Raw genomic sequence first — 20,465 nt, forward strand, 5'->3', positions numbered from 1 at the left:
AGGGAGTGTCGGAGGCCCCTATTCCTTCATCTTAGGCTCCTTTTTAAGACCAAACCCTCTGGCAGAAGCAGAGACCTCATTGCAATTAGTGAATTCAGTAACTGTATCCTGCTTAGGAAGAGAAACTTGAATGTGCTCTCAAATGAAAGGCTTTATAACCCAAGTCTTCATGAAAGCACTACATCATAAATATAGACATGTTTATGTCAATGCACAATGTCCAACTGTATTGAATATTAAATCACAAGACACAGCCATTTCAACGGCAACAACTTGCCAGTTATTTCTTCTTCCTTCATAATTCTGGTTGAAGCGAAGAGGTGTTCATGAATTGCAATGTCAATTTTTTAAGACTCATTTTCATTATGTGTGTGTGTGTGTGTTGGAATGTGCCCGTGAAGGCAGGTGGCTGCAGGGGGGGGCGGGGCTAGAACAGGGTCTTGGATTCTCTAATTTGGGCATTGCAGGCACTGTGAGCTTCCCAACAGGGGACGGCCTTGGGTCTTCTAGAAGAGCAGCCCATAGCCTGTGAGCCATCTCTCCAGCACTTAAGCTCAGTTATTAACGCTAACTCTTAGATCATCTATTACTCATTACACAGACTATGTACTGTATGTATGTATGTATGTACTGTATGTATGTATGTATGTACTGTATGTATGTATGTATGTACTGTATGTATGTATGTATGTATGTACTGTATGTATGTATGTATGTATGCAGGCATGCATTAAGTTACAGAATGACTACAAAGGACTCAAGAGGCATGAAGTTTCAAAAGGGCCTAAGAAGCTGAAACTGGGAAGCCAGACAGACGCTGCTGTTCACGTGCCCACCCAGTGCACACTCATCCTCCATCCTCAAAATGGAGTCCCTAGCTGTTTGTGGGCAACACACATCTGAGAAACACTGTTTTACACACCAGGGAGTGACTTAAAGTGGGGGGGAAGATCTCAACAGCCTGATCTCAACATGAAACTGATGATCTGTACACTTGACACGCATTCCCTGAGTGCTCGGTGGGAAATCTCCGCTATATCTCACCTCCACAAACTGCTCAAACAGCCCTGAACTAAGCTAATCAGTCACAAGTAGGAGTTGAGAAATGATCCCACTTCCCCAACCAGTTACTATTATTTATATTACTTGATATAGAGAAGGCAGTTTCTGCCTCCGAGCTAGACGCCCAGAAGTCACCCTCAGATCTTCATCATCATCTTCTCAGTCTAACAGTTTTGTCAGCTGAAGAAGAAAGGCTACTGCCAGTCACCAACCATCTTATTTCAGGTCATTGTCATCCCCCACCCACCCCACCACCCACCCTGGACCTAATATAGAGTGATAATCAGTCCTGGGTCAAGCTTGATTCCCTGGCCAAGAAACCTTGTCATAGAACATAGCATCAAGCCAGTATTTACAAAACAACACAGAACTTGGATAGGAGAGGGTCGTGACTGGGAAATGATCCTGGTCAGTGGAAATCCAATATGAGAGTGGAGCCAGGGTCCAGAGGGAGTGGAGCCAGGGTCCAGAGGGAGTGGAGCCAGGGTCCAGAGGGAGTGGAGCCAGGGTTCAGAGGGAGTGCGCTGAAAATAAAGACTTGAGAGATGGGAAATGCGAGATTTTGAGAAAAACAGCGGAAGTATGGAAGTATTGTGAGATGTGTATTCTGAGAAGGTTTTTGGGAAGTCTAATGGAGACAGGCCATGGAGGGAAAAGGCTAGCCCATGGTAGGTTTGAGATGTCCTCCCTTCCTTTTTTCCTTCCAAAAGAGATGAAAAATAAAGGTTTGTTTCTGTGGTGATGAGGACAGACAGAATCCAGGGACTCCTTGAGCATGCTACACAGGTGAGTTACCACTGAACTACAACCCCCAGCCCTTGGTTTGCTTGGACAGGATATCACTGTGTAGCCAATGCTGGCCTCAAACTCCTTATTTTCCTGTTTCCTGAGTGCTCAAATTACAAACATGCATCACCACACCAGGTCCACAGGTTTAGAAGACAGGAGAAGGCTGGCAGTGGTGGCGCAAGCCTTTAATCCTAGCAACTCTGGTGGCAGAGGCAGGTGGATCTCTGAGTTTAAAGCCAGTCTGGTCTGAAAAAGTTCCAGCATAGCCAGGGCTGCACAAAGAAACCCTGTCTCAGTTGAAAAGTGGGTCAGGGAACGACACCACGAGTTTCATAGAACAGTTGATGATGCAAAAGGATTGAAGACAATTTTGGAGAAGATGAGACGTGAGGGGTGATTCTCAATTTACCAAAATAGGAACTCAGCTTGCCTGGGATGAGGAGGCATGTCTTCCTCCTGGATGCTAACAGGAGAAGAGCTGCTGATGTGGATTTGAAGATGCTTGTCTCGAGCTGATAGTTGGTGGCCTCCGTTCTCTTGTTCAGCAGCATGTAAGATGTTCTTATGAGAAACCAGAAGAAGCCTTAACTTGACGACAGTAATAAAAGTGTGGCATTTACAGTGAGAGGCCTGGGAGAGGATAATGACTAAGGTAAAAAGAAGGAGATTGCAGAAGAGGCACCCAGGCCCCGGATGCACAGAATGGACTGACTTTCCCTTGTAGTCCTTTGTTATTGCAATGTGGCTGGAGGGGAAGAGACTGAAGACAAAAGAGACTCCAGGCTAAGAGCTGGCTGAGCATTGGAGCAGAGGAACAGGAGGGAGGCTGACAGGAACAAAAGGCTGAGGAAAATGAAGCCGAGGTATGATCAGAGATGCAGATGCAGACTGATGGCTTTCGGTGGATGCCATGCTCTCCCCCAAAAGAGGCAATAAGTAATCAGTTTTGTGGCTTAGCATGAAAAAGGAGGCAGTGTGCACCAGAGTTGCTAAGGGGAGAACACGCCTTTCTTGAGTTCAAATGATAAAAACAAAAGCCCAACTGAAGTAGGTCACAGCTTAAATTAGATCATCACTTCTATTCTATATCTTAAGATGTCTTTTTAAATTAGTTGGACATAATGTAATCCACATTCATAAATATTCAAGGTGGTGGTGGAGAGAACTGTAGTGTTCAACTTTCTTAAGCGATATATTTTATTACAAACTAAATAACTGAGCATATGCCACTTATAACCCGACTAACCAAAACAATATGAACAGAAGGATTAAGGAACACAATAGCAAAACCGTAAGGATATTAGTTCCGAGGAACGATTCTCCTGGCATTGCCAGCAGGATTTCTTCTGCTGGAACCTGGAGTAACCAGAACCCGGAACCTCAGCAGGAGCCCAGAGGACCGAAGCCTTCCCTTGAGTGGTGCTCTCTAGGAGCATCCTCAAAGTGGAGCAATGAACAGCCAAAACTATCCCCACATCTCCAAAAAACCCCGCCTCCAGTTCTGGTCTCATTTATATATCTCCTCCCAGAGTCTGTTCATGGGATCTTTTCAGCTGACAACAATCAAGGTCCCGCACGAGGTGGTTGGTCTTCTAATGGATTAACATCACCTGTTCTCACAAGAACGTTCTGATCCCACACCTGGGATCATAAAAAACAGGTTTATCTCTCCTTTAGAGAATTTTGACAATTGCCTGATTCCACAGAACTGCTGTGTAGTTAGTAGGCAAAAGAACTCAGAATTAAGATGTGTCCGTATTTAAACATAGACTATTTTTGGAAGGATTTGCTTTCAGTTTGAGCTTACTGTGTGAACACATTATTGACAACTTATGAAGACAGAAAATAAGCAATGAACAAAGTCTCGATACTTGGACAAAGAGGCTGAGCCTTGAGAGTACTTCATGATCCCCTGGTAGGTGTTTTTGGTCATATGCATTATATATGCCTTCCCGCACACCCTCCCAAGCATGTGTCATTGTTCTTTGAGATATGAGTCATTCTATAGGTATCTGGTAGTGCTTGATTCTTACTTTAATTGGCAATCGTCTAATGAAGTGACACAGAGTAGCCTTTCATAGGCTCATTTGCAGTCTTCTTATCTTCTTGAGTGAGAAGACTCTCCCAACTTTGTCTATTTTTCAGTGGGTTGTTTTGTTTTCTTTGTATTAAGTTTGTCTTTATTTTATACACCAATGACATGAGGCTTACCCAAAGTCCCTTGCTTGCTTCTACTTCCTATTTCTGGGTCCAGAAGCCTTTTGGACTAAGTTATAGTTGCATCATTTATAAATGCATTGTTTAAAGAACCTGCTTATACAGAAGACAACTTCCTGAACAGAATACCAATAGCTCAGGCTCTAAGGTCAACAATTAATAAATAGAACTTCATGAAACTGAGAAGCTTCTTTAAGGCAAAGGACACTGTCAACAGAACAAAGTGAAAGCCTACAGACTGGGAAAAGATCTTCACCAATCCTACGTCCTACAAAGGGCTAATATCCAAAATATATAAAGAACTCAAGAAATTAAACACCACTAAACCAAATAATCCTATTAAAAATGGGGTACAGAACTAAACAGAGAATTCTCAGCAGAGGATTACCAATGGCTGAGAAACATTTAAAGAAATGCTCAACCCCCCTAGTCATCAGGGAAATGCACATCTAAACGACTCTGAGATTCCGTCTTATACCTATCAGAATAGCTAAGATCAAAAACTCAAGTGACAGCACATGCTGGCAAAGAGAAAGGGGAACACTCCTTCATTGCTGGTGGGAGTGCAAATTTGTACAACCACTTTGAAATCAATCTGGCACTTCTCAGAAAATTGAGAATAGTTCTACCTCAAGACCCAGCTATAGCACTCCTGGGCAGACACCTGAAAGATGTTCCACCATACAAGGACATTTGCTCAGCTATGTTCATAGCAGTTTTAATTGTAATATCCAGAATCCGTAAACAACCTAGATGTCCCTCAACCAAAGAATGGATAAAGAAAACTGTAGTACATTTACATTATGGAATACTACTACCCTATTAAAAACAAGGAAATCTTAAAATTTGCAGGCAAATAGATGGAACTAGAAAAGATCATCCTGCTGGGAATGGTAATGTATGCCTTTAATCCCAGCACTAGGACACAGAGGTAGGTGGATTTCTCTGAGTTTGAGGCCAGCCTGGTCTACAAAAGAAAGTCCAGGATAGCAAGGACTGTTACACAGAGAAACCCTGTCTCAAAAAACCTTTAAAAAAAAAAAAAAAAAGAAAGAAAGAAAAGAAAAGAAAAGATCATCCTAAGTGAGGTAACCCAGACCCAGAAAGATAAGCATGGTATATACCCACGTATAAGCAGATATTAGCCAAATAATACAGGATAACCATACTATAATACACAGACCTAAAGAAACTATTAACAAGGAGGACCCTAGGGAAAATGCTTAATTGTCATGCAGAAGGACAAATAGAATAGACACTGGAAGCAGCTGAAAAGAAGGAACAGGAAGGGAACCTACCAGAGAAGTCCTCTGAAAGACTCCACCCAGCAGGGGAGCTAAGCAGATGCCGAGACACACAGCCAAACTCTGGGGTGGAGCACAGGGTGTCTTATGGAAGAGTTGGGGCACAAAAGAACTTGGAGGGGACAGGAGCTCCACAAGGAGACCAATAGAGCCAACAAATCCTGCTGGAGGAAGGAGATGCCGCAGAGTCTGAAACACCAACCAAGGACCATGCATGGTGAGGACCTAGACCTTCTGCTCAGGCAGCACAGTCTCCTTTTGGGTCCCATAATATGGGGAGTAGGGACTACCTCTGACATGGACTCTGGCCCTTACACATTGATCGCCTCCCCTCTCCCGGCCCTACCCGGCGGGAGGTGGGGGAGAGAGGAGGGCCTTGCCAGGCCACAGAGGAAGAGGATACAGGCAGTCCAGATGAGGCTTGATGATCTCAGATGAGGCTGAGGTCAGATGGTAGAGGAGGAGGGCTCCACCCTTTTGAGGGGAGGGAGGGGGTATGAGGGAAAGAGAAAAGGGGACCAGGAGGTGATGAGGAAGGGGGCTACAATAACAACAACAACAACAAAAGAACCTGCTTGTAGCCCCAGAACCAGGGAAGAGTCATGAGTTTGAGCCCAGAATTGGGTACATAACGAGCCCTTATCTCAGACAAACGAATCTGCTTTAGGAAATCTTTTATGAGTTCTTTGAGAATTTCACACAATGTGTTTCGATTATATTCACTCTTGTCTCCCAATTCCTCTCATACCCACCCATTCCAACCTCCCCTCCCTTCCCACCCAACTTGTTTTCTTTATCTCACCCTACCCCATCAAGTCTACTTGGTGTTGCCCCACTACTCTTGGGAATGAGGCCTGTACTAGATTGTGGTCAACCAACTAAGGGGACACGTCTTTTAAAAAACAAACAGGCTGGAGAGAGATGGCTCAGAGGATTAGAGCACTGACTGTTCTCCCAGAGGTCCTGAGTTCAATTCCCAGCAACCACATGGTGGCTCACAACCATCTACAATGTGATATGATGGCCTCTTCTGGCCTGCAGGTGTACATGCAGGTGGAGCACTGTATACATAATAAATAAATACATCTTTAAAAAACAAAACAAACAAACAAACAAACAAAAAACCTGACTTTGCCTTTCCCAGTACTATCAAATGCCAATAGCTCTCCATATAATGGTAGGATTCTGTGCCTATGCAGGCCCTCTATGTTGGAGTTTTGCCTGGCTTGGATATTCATAGGACTTATGCGTGCTGTCATAATCTCTTTGAGTTTTTATGTGCATCTGCTCAGTTGTGTCTAGAAAACACTGTTCTAGCGATGTTGTCCACCAACTCTGGCTCTTAAGATCTTTCTGAACCGTCTTCTTCAAACATACTTGAGCCTTGTGGGGGAAGAGTGTAATATGCAAGTCTCACTGAGGGCTGAGTACTCTGCAGTTTCTTACTTTCTGCACTAATGGAGGCTATTAATTGCCATCGACTGTAGGGAGACGCTTCTCTGATGAGGCTTGAGAGATACACTCATCTATCGGCAAAGAAGTTACTTTAATACTATGTTCATTTAGCAGAATAATTGCACTGTGTTCTCCGTCGGGACCTATGACCTATTTAGCTACACGTTCTTGGCATAGTGTCAGGTATGGGTTCCATCTCATGGAGCAAGCCTTCAATCCGATCATAAAGTGGTTCATTACTTTGCTAACATTCGTGTGCCACTATTGCAGGAGCAGGCACATCCTGTTAGGCTTGTTATTGTTGTAGTTTGTAGGGTTCATATCTCAATGAGTTAGAGGTGTTTGCTATACACACTGCTGTAGAGGGGGAAAAAGGAGTTTTCTCCTCCATACGTGCGTGTAGCAAGGACCTCCCAACACTGTGAAAGCTAACTGGTCGAGGTGAAGCTTTGGAGTTAGTACAACCTGGATTTCTCCAACTTATGTGACTCAGGTGCGTGGCATCTACAGCAACAGGAGCCTACCAACAAGCTCTGATGATAGCCAAGACTGTTGGCAATAATCTGTAATTCTTGGGGCTCTAGGAGACCCCACTGGCAACAACTCAGGAACTAGCCCATTCCTGGTCCTGGGGTTATTTGCTAGGTTGAAGTATCTGTCCTCTTCCCCTCCTGTAAGGTAACTTCATTAAAATCTGTCTCTGTCTCTGTCTCTGTGTCTCTCTCTGTGAGTCTCTGTCTCTTCCCTCTCTCCCTGCCCTCCCTCCCTCCCTGCCTCACCTCCCTCTTTTCAAAAGACAGTGTTAGTTATCCCACCCCATCATAGGCTTTCTTTTGACTTGTGCTAAATTTCCCACCCCAATCAAATCGTTCCTGTTCGATTGTTCTGTTTTACTCTTGATACAGTAACTAGTGACGGAGAAATGTTTCCTAAGAGGCATAGTCCGCTGGGAGGGGCTTGTGAAAAAGGAGGTTAAGGTTGCTGACACCACCTTCACCCAATGAGCAAAGTCCATCCCACCTTGTCCCTTCCGTACAACTCTTGCCAAAAAGGGCACAAACAGAATTCTACGGAGAAGAAACATCTGGCAAACGGAGACGGAACACTTGGTTCCTGAATTGGGTCCTAGACTAGAGATAATTGTCAAATGCCACGAGCGCTGTGGTTTAGTCAACAGTGTTCCACCAATGGTCGTTTCCTAGTTCTGATTCTTGCACCGATGTTACGTAAGATGCTAACATTTAGGGAAGCTGACTGAAAGGTTACGGGAATTCTATTTTGCAACATTTTAAAAAGTCTGAGATTATTCCAGTTCAAAAGGAAAGTTTGGCTTTAACAGAAAGAAGTTGGAGCTTGCAGCCCGGCCAGTCGCTTGGGGATCTGGGCGTCCCATCTGTGTGACCCTGGCCTCCTCCACTCCCCCGCCTCGGGTAGGAGGCGTCGGGGCTGTGGCTCGCGGCTCTGCGCACCCGACAAAGCACCGCCCCCAACCCGCTCTCGAAGCCGAAGCCGCGCAGTCATGCCCCACGCAGCATTGTCCACGCTCCTGCTGCTGAGTCTCGCCACTGCCACAGTCGCGGGTAAGCCGCCCCTGCCGCCGCTCCCACCACCACCCCGCCCTGAGGACGCAGACTCCCCGCTCCCACCCCAGCCTGCTTGCCCTGTGGCCTGACCATCCCGCACCCACCCATCTCTCTGGGTGCTGGGTGGCTTCGGAGAGCCAGACCCGGGGCAAAGGCCAAATCCGAGGACCTGCCACCCTCTTCCACCGCGTCTGCATCCTCAGCTCAGACCCCCAAGACAGACGGTTGGCTAGCTGGAGGGCAAAGGCACTTAGAGCCCCTCGAAGGGTGGCAGCAAGAAAGGGGTGAGGCCTGGGGGTGGTGGGAGGAAGCAGGCCCGTCCTTTGGCTGGTGGGCAAGTTGTTAAAAGAGGAAAAGAGTTCAGCCAAATAACTTCTGTTTTAAGAGGAAGGAGAAAAGGCCAGGCTGGGATCCTTACTACAAAAACTGTGCTTTTGAGAAACCTTTGGTGGGCTGGTACACAAGTGACATCTGAAAAATTAGACATAATTAGTCACTTGCAAAATGACTGCCGAGGAAGACAGACAATTCCACCAAGCATGTGTTTTTCTTTAAACAAGCTTTCCGTGGAGGCATGTCAAAAATGTTAATGGGGAAACTCTGGGGGTGATTTCCTTCCAAAAAAAAAAAACCAAACCACTATCAATCGAACGTTTCCAAGCATGAAAGAACAAAATAAACAAGAATTAAGTGAATGTTTGTGTCTCCTTCAGTAACAGGATTATGCAAGAAATTTTTGCCTCCTGGATTGCACTTTATTTTAAAATACATTTCTTTTTTCTTTTTTTTTTTTTTAATTTTTTATTAAAATAAATTTCTATATGAAGCCTGCTGGCAGCAGGGAATGTTTTAAAGGCCTTGGGTATTGGAGAGCTAGAACAGTGAGCAGCCAGAGCTTGCGAAGCTGTTTTCCTGGGCCCCTGCAGAGCAGCGCTTGTGGCCAGTTACACTGTCTCCTGCCTATCTGAGGAACAGAAGCAAGATGTGCCGTTCACATTGCATACATTGATTTTGTCTATGGCTGGACTCGAGCTTCTGTGAAGTCAGGGCTGACTCTGGGTCCTCCTTAGGCCATCCCCGTGTTATCCAAGACACCTGAACTTCCTCTTAAGTTCCAGAGTATTTAAAAACAAAACAAAACAATATTTTTGTTGTTATTACTGTTGCACCGGGTGAGATGGTACAGTGGGTAAATATGCCTGTTTTGCAAGGCTAGTGACCTGAGTTCATTCAATCTAGAAGAGGAGAAAAGACTCCATAAAGTTATACTCTGACCTCCACAGGTGTGTTGCAGCCACACCACTCCCTCTTCCCTCCCCACCTCCCACCCCCTACCCCCACCCTCACAAACACAGTGATAGCAAGTTAAAAAGGAAGAAAAAGACCGTCGGAGGCAATTTGGAAAGAGAGTGGTTTGTGGATTTTGGTATCACCTGTGGAGCTGTTTTAACCAGCTGCAGAGGGCAAGCTTCCTAAGATCACTCTGGTCTGGATTCTCTCTGCTAATCAGCTTCTTTAGTCAGGAGACTTTAATGTAAGAAGGTACAGGAAACTGGGTAATCCCAGCCAGCACTCAGAGAGGCAGAGGCAGGCGGATCACTGTGAGTTTGAGGCCAGCCTGGTTTACAAAGGGAGTCCAGAGAAGCCAAAGCTACGTGAGAAACCGTGTTTCATAAAAACAAAAACAAGCCAGGGCATGGTGGCGCACGCCTTTAATCCCAGCACAAGGGAGCCAGAGGCTGGTGGATCGCTGTGAATTCGAGGCCAGCCTGGTCTACAAAGTGAGTCCAGGACAGCCAAGGCTACACAGAGAAACCCTATTGTGAAAAAAAAAAACAAAAAACAAACAAAACAAACAAACAACAACAAAAAGAAAAGAAAAAGAATGAGTATGCTCACTTCTAAGCCGAGCTGACCAGCTTCTCTACTCTTCAGGGATGTTGTGAGTGAGCATCAGGTGAGAACTCCATCTCTCCTACAGGCCTGGAAAACCCTGGTCTCCTTCCCTTTGCTCTTACTGTAGAACAGGAAGTGCAATTGCATCAAGGGCGAATACCCTAAGAGTACCACTCTGCTTGCTGTTTATACTTCCTGGGCACATCTTCATGCAAGACAGAGAGAGCTCATCAAGAATTAGTATTAGCTGAGTGGCAAGATCGCCACACACAAAGAACCTCAACGATGTCAAGTACAGATGTAATGCTGATGTGGAAAGCACTCTTTTTTTTCTATTGCTTCGGAGTATGATAGTGAAAGTGGGCTTGTTGGTTTAGTTATTAGGCTCAAAATTCACATCCTTTAACTTTTGAAGGTTCCAGAGCAGACCTATATAGAGCTTCTGTGATTTGGCTTTTTGTTTGTTTGTTATGGATGCTGCTGGGGATCTAAGCACGGGTCCTCACACAGGCACAGCAAGTTCTTTCCCCCACTGGGCCACCTCCTCAGATGCAGAGGCTCTCTGTCACAGGACTTGTGCTCACAGGAATGTGCCTGGGACTACTGGGGCACTGATTTCCCATGAGTGGTACGGGAGGAGTGAATGTAAGTCCTCGTTCTGTGCCCCTCATGTGGGTCAGAATCTAGGCCTCTAACTTTGAGGGGCTGTTACCTGCAAGCGGTGACTCGGGGGCCCCCGGCTTCTCTCTCTTGTTAGCTCACTACCCTCCCTGCTCTTCACTAAAAGTTTCTTCACCCTGACCTTCTGGGATCTCCAACCTTCTGTTCCTTCTACACAGGCTGCTTTCCCCTCATTGCTGACTCCTTCCCCTACCCGTTTAGATCTTTATTATTATGGGATGTCCTAAGTTCTTCTCCAAACGCCTACACTCTCTGTTACAGCTCAGTGTTTTATATTCAGGCTCTAGTTCATATTCTTGTCCATCACACATCTTCCCGGGAAGACGCTCTTTAACAGCAGGAAGCTCGCTGTCTTGAAAGGCTTTGTTTTATTTTGATGTGTCTTTAAACTTTATTTTATGATAAAATGATTTTTAAAAATGGATCATTTAAAAAGTACAGGGGTCAGTTGCATTGTTGTTTTCTTTCGAATTGTATCACTTCTCCCTGACCTTATAACTGCATTTAAAACATTTACAACCTCTAAATGCATCAGGGTCACTTTTTATTACCATCGTAGATGGAGCAGTTCTATCCCAAGGGAAATGATCTCAGATTAGATGTAAGAATGCTTTTATAAATTTTAATTTTAATTTTCAAACAAACAAGTGAATTCACAAATAGTTATTGCTTTAGGATTTCTTTCATTGTTGAGAAGCTGTGAAGACTTTGCTGCTATGTTGAAAATCAATGCTACCACTAAAAAGCCTGTGTCCCATCTGCATGGCTGTGCAAGGTCACAGGCCAAAGCCACAAACCTGATATAGTTATTACAAGGTTCAGAACTCCTATGGATAGTTTTGCCATGGTTCCTCACAAACCCATCTGGAAAGTAGGAGTCATATTTGCTTTTTTTTTTCCATTTGTTTGTTTGTTTTGTTTTGCTTTGCTTTGCTTTTGTTTTTTCGAGACAGGGTTTTTCTGTGTAGCCTTGGCTATCCTGGACTCACTTTATAGACCAGGCTAGGCTTGAGCTCACAGTGATCCACCTGCCTCAGCCTCCTGAGTGCTGGGAATAAAGGCATGGGCCACCACTGCCCAGCCATATTTGGCTTAAGACAAGGTCAAGAAAAACAATTTTTGCATCATCCATGTCAGATACATGATTGCTTTCAAAGGTTATTTTAGATTTTGAGGAGAAACAGGAGACTTAAGCCATAAAAAAATAAAATAAAATAAATGATGTCCAATGAGAAAGGCACAGATGACAGACCTCTTCCATGCACAGCTATCATAACAGTCCTTTGAGGATGGGTCTGAGGGCAAGCACTGGAAGTGGACATCCTGGGAGGGTGAAGAGGAAGAATGATGCTGAGGAAGGACCAGCTTAGGTTCTTTGGGATTTGGCAGATCTTGAAGCCCACCCACAGCCACAGAACCTATGGTTAGTTAAACATTTGGACCCCCTGCTCTCTGGACACATAACACATGTAATAAACAGCTTCCATCATCCTCTTGTCTTGCTGAAGTTAGCCTATGGAAGGGGAATGAGTGCTAATAAGAGAGCAGAACGTTACTGAACTTGGCTTGGCAATACAAAATGCACCGTGGGGATAATGTTCCATTCGCTGTAGCATATGATACATTTAGGTACATAGTCTATATGAAAACTGTTGGCGCTAAGTGCGGCTTTTAACTTTTTCATGAGACTACTACTAAGTTTCTATACATATTAAACTAACAGAATTATAAAACCGTCTCTAAGAGCATCAGATAAGTTGCTAAGAATAGCAGCCTGTCTTTCAGGATGTCATGAAGAAGTAGGAATTATAGAGGTAAAGTGTGCATAGAGCTTTGGAGGCAGTTTCTAATTATAGCAGAACTTCTAGCCACAGTGCAAGCATGAAAGGTGACACAGGGCAGCTTTCCACTCATGAGGTCTTCAGCTGTCCTCACGGGAGAGGCAGCCTCTTTGGAAGACTGTCCCTAAGCCAGAGGCCCTGAGTGTGTCTATCTGGGCTGCACACTGACCTGTAGCCTTCAAGGAGAGGTTTCCTTTTTCAACTAGAGGTACAGAGAACGCTAAAATGAGCCTGAGTGGAAGGTACCTGAAAGTTCCAGGTGAGTCAACAGTGTATCTTCTGCTTTTATCACTTGTAGCCTTTTCTTTTCTTTTGATCTTATCATAATTATTCAATAATAGTGTTGAGAAACAAGTTGCCCTCCTCCTCCTCGCTATGCTCGCTTGCATCTCAGGAGCCTTGGGTTTCCTATTTGCTCTATCTGACCTCAATGTCAGGTCTTTGGTACTTAGAAGTATCTGTGATTGGCAGCCTCAAAGATGTTCCTGAAGTTTCTTATCATTTGGTGTTTACTTACTTGTACCTCACCCCTGGTACCCCACCCCACTCCACCCCCCCGCCCCCTCATCCCCCACCCGCACTAAAAAAGACCTGGCCCACTTAATTATGGTTGTTAGATTTATGTGTCAAATTGTGTGCATTACAAATAGATGCCTAAACAGCCGATAAAACACTATTTCTGGATTAGATTAGCCTTTGAGAATTTTGCTGCTGAACCACCAAATGCTGAGGTTAGCATTTGTGTCCGTAAGGCTTAGTGAAGGACATCTCCCCTCATCAGCCTGGCCTGGCATCATCTACTCCCTTGAGATAGGACAGGAAGGCAGAGGAAGGTCAAATTCTTGTCTGGCCTGAGCTGAGGCACCATTATAGCAAGTCACGGCCTTGAACTTGCAATAGTCACACCTGGTCCTCAGGCTTTTGGACTCAGGTAAGGATTTTTGCCATTGTCCCCAACTCCCTGACCCCATCCTCAGACTTTCAGACTAGGGTTGAATATAAAACCATCACAAGTTCTCCAGACTGCCAATGATAGGACATGAGGAGTTGGTTTTGGTTTTGGTTGGTTGGTTTTTGCTTCAATAACTGAGTAAGGCAGATAGATAGGCAGGTAGGGCAATGGATAAATAGATAATAGATAGATAGATAGGTAGATAGATAGAAGGATAGGGAGATAGCTGGCCAATCTTTCTTATATTGGTACTATTTCCCTGGAAAATTCTAATACAGTAGTCAATAGGATAGTTCAGAAATGATTGACAACCAAGACTGGACTCCCTATGGTTTTTCACTTCTGCCTTGCACCATGAGTCTCTAACTATTGGGAAGCCATCTGCTTTACTAGTTACTTTTCTCCTTTCTGGGACCCAATACCTAAGAAGAGCATCTCAGTGGAGGGTGAATTTTGGCTCATAGTTTGAGAGTAAAATAATCCATCATGTGGCTGGAATGACGGGGGTATAAAGTTGCTGCCTCTCATATCTCACCATACCAGGAAACAGAGAAAAGGAAGAAAAGGGGACCTGGTTGTAACCCCCAAGCCCACATCTTCCAGCTAGATACCACTTTCCAAAAGTTTCACAGCTCTCCAAACCAGAGAGCTGGGGACTAAGTCTTGAAACGCACATGCTCAAACCAGGATGTTCATGCTTGGTTTCCATAGGTTCAGCCATCTCATAATACCAAGTGCACTCAGCCCAGCTTCTAGCAATCTTCATAGAACTAACGTTCCCAATGCCGTTATAGAGATCAACTCTCAGCTGTGAGTCCCTGTAATATAGATAAACCAGAATTTTATGTTTTCAGCATACAGTGGCACAGAATAAGTCTCTCATTGTTAAATGGAAAGTTGTAAGGAAATACTGGACCACAGCATAACTGGAACCCAAAAGGAATACCAATTGTGGCAGCTGGGTCTCCAGCATTATGGCATCATCTGGACTCCACCAGTGTTGGGTAGCTCCATCCCTCCAGCCCACAGCACAGATGCCATTGGCTTAGACCAGCTGCTCTCAAGGTCTGCATCTTGGGTTGGTAGGTGTCCTGTGTTTCTGGCCATCTCCTGTATGCTAAGATCTCTAGTGCATCCTAAGGTCTCACCTTCGTAGCTATATACACAAACTCTAAGCTCCAGGCAAAGACTCTGACCCTGTCACCCACTGCCTAGCTCTGACAGCTTCCTAGAACCTTGGCACAATCCTCCACACTGCTTGCCCTCATGTGTGCATCTTGTGAGTCTACAAAAACAGCACTCTCTAGACAGTGGCGAGTTGTACTGCCAGATGGTAACCTGGCCCCCTTGTACCGCAATCTACAATAACCTTTCTATATCTCTAAGGCCGAACATAACAAAACGCTTCTCTAGGCAGCTGGGATGCCCAGGGTGGTTTTCTGTTCAGGAGCGGGTTTGCATCACTCTTCCCTGGTGCTCTTAAGGGTTGGAGCCTTGTTTTCACAGCACCTTTCCTGCTATGGAAGGAGGGCTCTTTGATCCTTAGCAATTACCGACACTACATCCACACCTACTTTACCCAACTTCTAACGTCCCTCCCTCTCTTCAATACCAAACGGCATGTTTTCCATAACTTTTGGGCTTCACTTCCTGTTCACTCTCCTCATAAATCCAGCCAAGAGCAATTAGCAGTATGGCCATGACACGAGCCTGAAGGCCATGCAGTTTTGAAATTTTCCCTTATCAAACAAAACCATCCGTCATGCTTTAATTCCCCTTAATTCAAAGTTTTCAGGACAGAGACAAAATGGAGCCAGTTTGTTTGCCAGACTGTAACACGATTAGTCTCGGAGCCTTCATGATCACAGCCCTCCCGTCATCCATCCTTCCTCCCACCGGGATCACCCCCTTAAGCTCCTCTTAAAGCCTTCCAGGACTTCTCTAGCGTCTAGCTCCAAGTTCAACTCCCCCCTCCCCTAAAAACCTAAGAAATGTGGTCAGGTTTCTCCCGGCAGCAACAATGACCCCAACTCTCGTGATTAACTTTGTGAGTTAGCCTCTTGTCTCACGCCTGTGACCAAACAACTGAGCAGAGCAGCCTAGGGGAGAGCTTGTTTTGGTTCACAGTTTATGAGTCCAGTGCAGAAGGAAAGGCATGATGGGAAGGATGGCTCATACCCAGGTAGCAGGAGTGTGTGGATGCTTGCTTGCTCATCTCTGTGGGCCAGAAAACATAGGGAGGCCAGGAAAGGATCCACACAAAACAAGGCCACTTGCTTGAGAAATAAACGGATCAAACACATGACTCCATAGGGGACGTTTCACACTCAAATCAAAATACATATGGACTCCTCAATACTAACGTTGTGAGAAACTGAGGCACCGTTCATAGGACTGCGCCTTCTAATCATCCAGCTGTAGTTGAGCGGTCAAGCGACTGCTGCCCTAGGCAACACATTGACTCCATCCACTTGGGAAAAACCCACGCCAAACAACCCAAGGAGGCTGCTGCATCAGTTCTTAACCACAAACACTAGCTGAGATGCTGTTTCTTGCTTTAAGCTGCTCACTTGTTACACAGAAGTAGATCTTAGAAGGGTAGCCTCGATTTGACAGAATCTAGAGTTACCTGGGACACGGGCCTTTGGGGATTCTCGTGATTATATTCGTTGAAGACTTACGCCTATTGTGGGTGGTCCTGTTGGTTCCCTTCCTGGGATCCCGGGCTGTATAAATAGAGGAAGGGCTGAGCATGCATGCATGGCTCTCTGCTTTCTGGCGGGGGATGCAATGCGACTAGCTGCTTCAAGCTCTTGCTACCTTGATTTACCCAGCATGATGAACTAGACCTTAGGATCTGCGAATAAACGCTTCTGCCTTTAGTCGATTTTGTCAAAGTGTTCTATCACAGCCCCAGGAAAGGAAACTACAGCACCATCTAACCCGGTATTTTACTTCTGTTGCTTTTGTGTATCTGTACCCAATAAATTATACTGTGTAAGAAGACAGGGTTCTCCCTACCCATTTGTTCACCATAGAATTCCCAAGTACCTAGATCGGTACTGTTTTCATCCTTGTTTTACAAATAAACTAAAGCACATCAGAGGAATGCTTAAGTAAGGGACCCGAGATCCTGTTGGCAATAGACTTTTCCACAACCTAATTTGCTTGCCCAGAGCCATTCACTGCCTCACTCCTCACTCACATGATTTTCTGGGTTGTGTCCCAGACAGCAGAGTGATTGTTACTGACGATGTAATCAGATTTAAGACCCAATCTCTACTGACTTGCAGTTAATAATCAAACTGAGGAAATGGTTAATTACAATATAAAACAATACTGAATGTGTCCAAGACTTCACGTGGTAACATAGCCTCTTCTGAATGACAGTGGCTAGCTATGGGTCTTTGCTGTTTGAGGCTGGGGGCTTTTTTGTGTGTTTTTTTGTTTTATTTGTTTGTTTGGTTTGCTTTGCTTTTTTAAATAGCCCTTGCAGGCCTGGGACTTCATCTGACCTCTTATATCTTGTATGGTCTTAATTCTTTTTTTTTTTTTTTAATTTGTTTATTCATTATGTATACAGTGTTTTGCCTGCATGTGTGCTTATACTCCAGAAGAGGACAGCAGATCTTACTACAGATGGCTGTGAAGCCACCATGTGGTTGCTGAGACTTGAACTCAGGACCTCTGGAGGAGCAGTCAGGGCTCTTAACCTCTGAGCCATCTCTCCAGCCCCAACAAGCTTACTTTTTAAACAGTGAACTAGCCCAGTGTCAGGAATGGCAGTAAGGTCAATTTAGTTAAGTTTGGAGGCATAAGAAACTATTGAGTTTCAAAAAGAACAGATGAACTCAAGGCAAGGCATTTGGAGATGACTGAAAGAAATTAGTATATAAAGATGAAGAAGAGGATTTATTCACTCAGCCAAGTAGTTTTTATCCTTACTGTAGATCTCTATCCAGGGGAGGAAGGCATCAAGAGTAATCATGGTTGACAAAACCTCATATTCTGGGAATCTTGCTTCATATTAGGCAATGTAATGTGTGTTTTGCATGCCTTATCTATGTTAACAGCAATAATCTAATAGGGTTTCTGCTGTGATGAGACACCATGACCATGCCACGTCTTATAAAGATTACCATTTAATTGGAACTGGCCTCCCATTCAAGGATTTAGTCCATTGTCTTCATGGCAGGAAGCATGTGGAGATGCAGGGAGACGTGTTGCTGGAGCTGGAGCTGAGAAATCTCTACCCATATCAGCGAGAGAGAGCGCCTGGCCTGAGCATCATAACCCTCAAAGCCCGCCCCCAATGACACACTTCTTCCAACAAGACCACACCTCCTAATGACGCCACTCCCGATGAGCCTATGGGGGCCATTGTCATTCAAACAACCACACCAACCAAATAGACATTCATCCCTTTCTCCCCCAGAGAACACAGGAAACAAGATAAGCTGTCCAAGATGAAATCCTTTCTGTTCTGATGTCTAATGCTTGCTCTTCCTGCTTGTTTACATTGTCAATGCATGGTTTACACGAGAAACATCTGTGCAAGGGAAAGCTGGAATAAACTCCAGGGCTGATCTGTCAAAGAAGACAATAGGGAAAAAGAGTCTAGGCTGTTCCTTCCAGGATGAAAAGAAAATGGTTCATGGCCTGGAAGTAGATTTAAAGATATAAAATGTCTTTTTTTTTTTTTTTTTTAAGGTTTCTCTGTATAATAATCCTGGCTGTTCTGGACTCGCTTTTGTAGACCAGGCTGGCCTCGAATTCACAATGATCTGCCTGCCTCTGTCTCCCTAGTGCTGGGATTAAAGGCGTGCACCACCACAGCACACCTGGCTTTAAAAAAAAAAAAAAAAAAAAAAAAAAAAAAGAATTTTATGGCTGGGCATGGAGGCAGAGGCAGGCGATCACTGTGAGACCAGCCTGGTCTACACAGTGAGTCTAGGACAGCCAAGGCTACACAGAGAAAACAAACAAACAAAAGGCCTGGTATTCGTATAAGGAGCAGAGGCAGAGTATGAAGGGGAGATGACAGGGTGCTGCTTCTCCAGAAGAGAAGGCTCCTGGCTACTCTGGTACAAAGCTTCCACTAAGTGCCTTGTTTCCAGGCCTTCTCAACTTTCACCCTGCACACATCTGCCATCTCTAGCCCCTCAGTCTTTATGGATGTTATTGCTTTGTAAATATTAGGATTATGCCACCAGGTTGTCACAATGCGTAATGCAAGTGTTTATAAAACAGTAGAAAAAAAGGGGCCTGGCAAGATGGCTCAAAGGGTAAAAGCGCCTGCCACTGAGCCTGAATACCCACGTTTGATACCATGAACCCACATGATGGAAAGAGAAAACTGGTTCCCATAAGTTGTTCTGTGATCGTCGCTTATACGTGGTGCACATGTGCTCCCTGCCCCCAACACACACTGACAAAAATATAGTTTTTGTTTTTGTTTTTTAAAGATATCCAGGCATGGTAGCACATGCCTTTAATCCCAAAACTGGGGAGCCGGAGGCAAGTGGATCTCTGTGAATTTGAGGCCAGCCTGGTTTACATAGCCAGTTCCAGGCTAGCCAGGGCTACCTAGTGAAACCCTGTCTCAAAACAAACAAAGAAAAAGGACAACAGGAAAGAAAACTACCTGAATATAAAATGAATTGTATCTTAAGATACTTCCTTATCCTAGTATATTTTGAAGGATTTCACTATTAAACTTGGCCACACGCAACTCACATTTGGAATGTTTTGAAGTGAAATAGTCATTAGTTTATCCTAGTTGACATATAGGCTAATGAGACTTTTAATCCAATGTGACTATGATATGATAGTTCCTCTTATGATCCATCCATCTTGTTGTTCTGGCTTTGTATGGTACTTCCTTTGACCACATGGTAGCTAATGTCGTCTAGCCAACAGGAAAGGGAAAATAAGGTATGAGGAACACTTTCCTTTCTTGACTGACTTCTGTTCACCCCTCATCTTCAAGAAAACTGGGAAATAATCTATCGGTGGCAATATGCTCTGTGCTATCAGAGGCCATGGCTAAGTACTAGGGGTAATTTATGCCATAGTCTGACCTCAGTAAAACTGAAAATGTTGAATTGACATTAGTGTGGCTGGTTACTCGGCTCTGATCTTTATAGGAGTGCTTACTTCTGTTCCTATATTAAAATGACAATACATACAGAACTTAAAAGTAAAGCATTTATAGGTAAGATCTTGCTGATTTTATGTAAACTTACAGGAATGTGTAAAGTTGATACTTAGTATTCTTTTGTCCACTGAGATTAATAAGTCCCTTTCTATTCCTCCAACTTGTTTCAGTAAAATTGAGTGATGATATTTTGGGTCCTAGGCTTAAAAGTTTTGTATCTTCATAATGAACAAAAGAAACCAAGGTAGAGACAGAGATATTCCCTCCTAAATAGCAGGAGCAGAAAAGGGATGGCTCAACTTCATAGAGCTAGAGAATTTCTATTAGTAAGTTGTTAAATTAAAAAGGTATAGGGCACTGGCACTGTGGCGCACACCTTTAATTCCAGTACCCAGGAGGCAGAGGCAGGCGGGTCTTTGTGAGTTTGAGGCCAGCATGGTCTACACAGTGAGTCTAGGACAGCCAGATCTATCACACAGAGAAACCCTGTCTCGGAAAAAACAAAAGCCAAAAACAAACAAACAAACA

At 44.5% G+C, this 20,465-nt stretch overlaps 1 protein-coding gene across 2 annotated transcripts in view; it reads left to right on the forward strand.

Annotated features, from left to right (window-relative positions):
• The window catches only part of Ly75 (lymphocyte antigen 75), a 129,033-nt gene that overhangs the window by 90,985 nt on the left and 17,583 nt on the right, over positions 1 to 20,465 (forward strand). The window contains exon 1 of one of the 2 annotated variants that reach the window (XM_051166112.1): positions 8,164 to 8,407. The exons of the other annotated variant lie outside the window; for it this stretch is intronic. Coding sequence (XP_051022069.1) covers positions 8,347 to 8,407 — 61 coding nt within the window. The 5' untranslated portion in view covers positions 8,164 to 8,346. Of the gene's footprint in view, positions 1 to 8,163; positions 8,408 to 20,465 lie in introns of those variants that run through there. 2 annotated transcript variants of the gene reach the window in all.

The sequence above is a fragment of the Acomys russatus genome, chromosome 24 (assembly GCF_903995435.1).
Source record: "Acomys russatus chromosome 24, mAcoRus1.1, whole genome shotgun sequence".
NCBI classification, from domain to species: domain Eukaryota; kingdom Metazoa; phylum Chordata; class Mammalia; order Rodentia; family Muridae; genus Acomys; species Acomys russatus.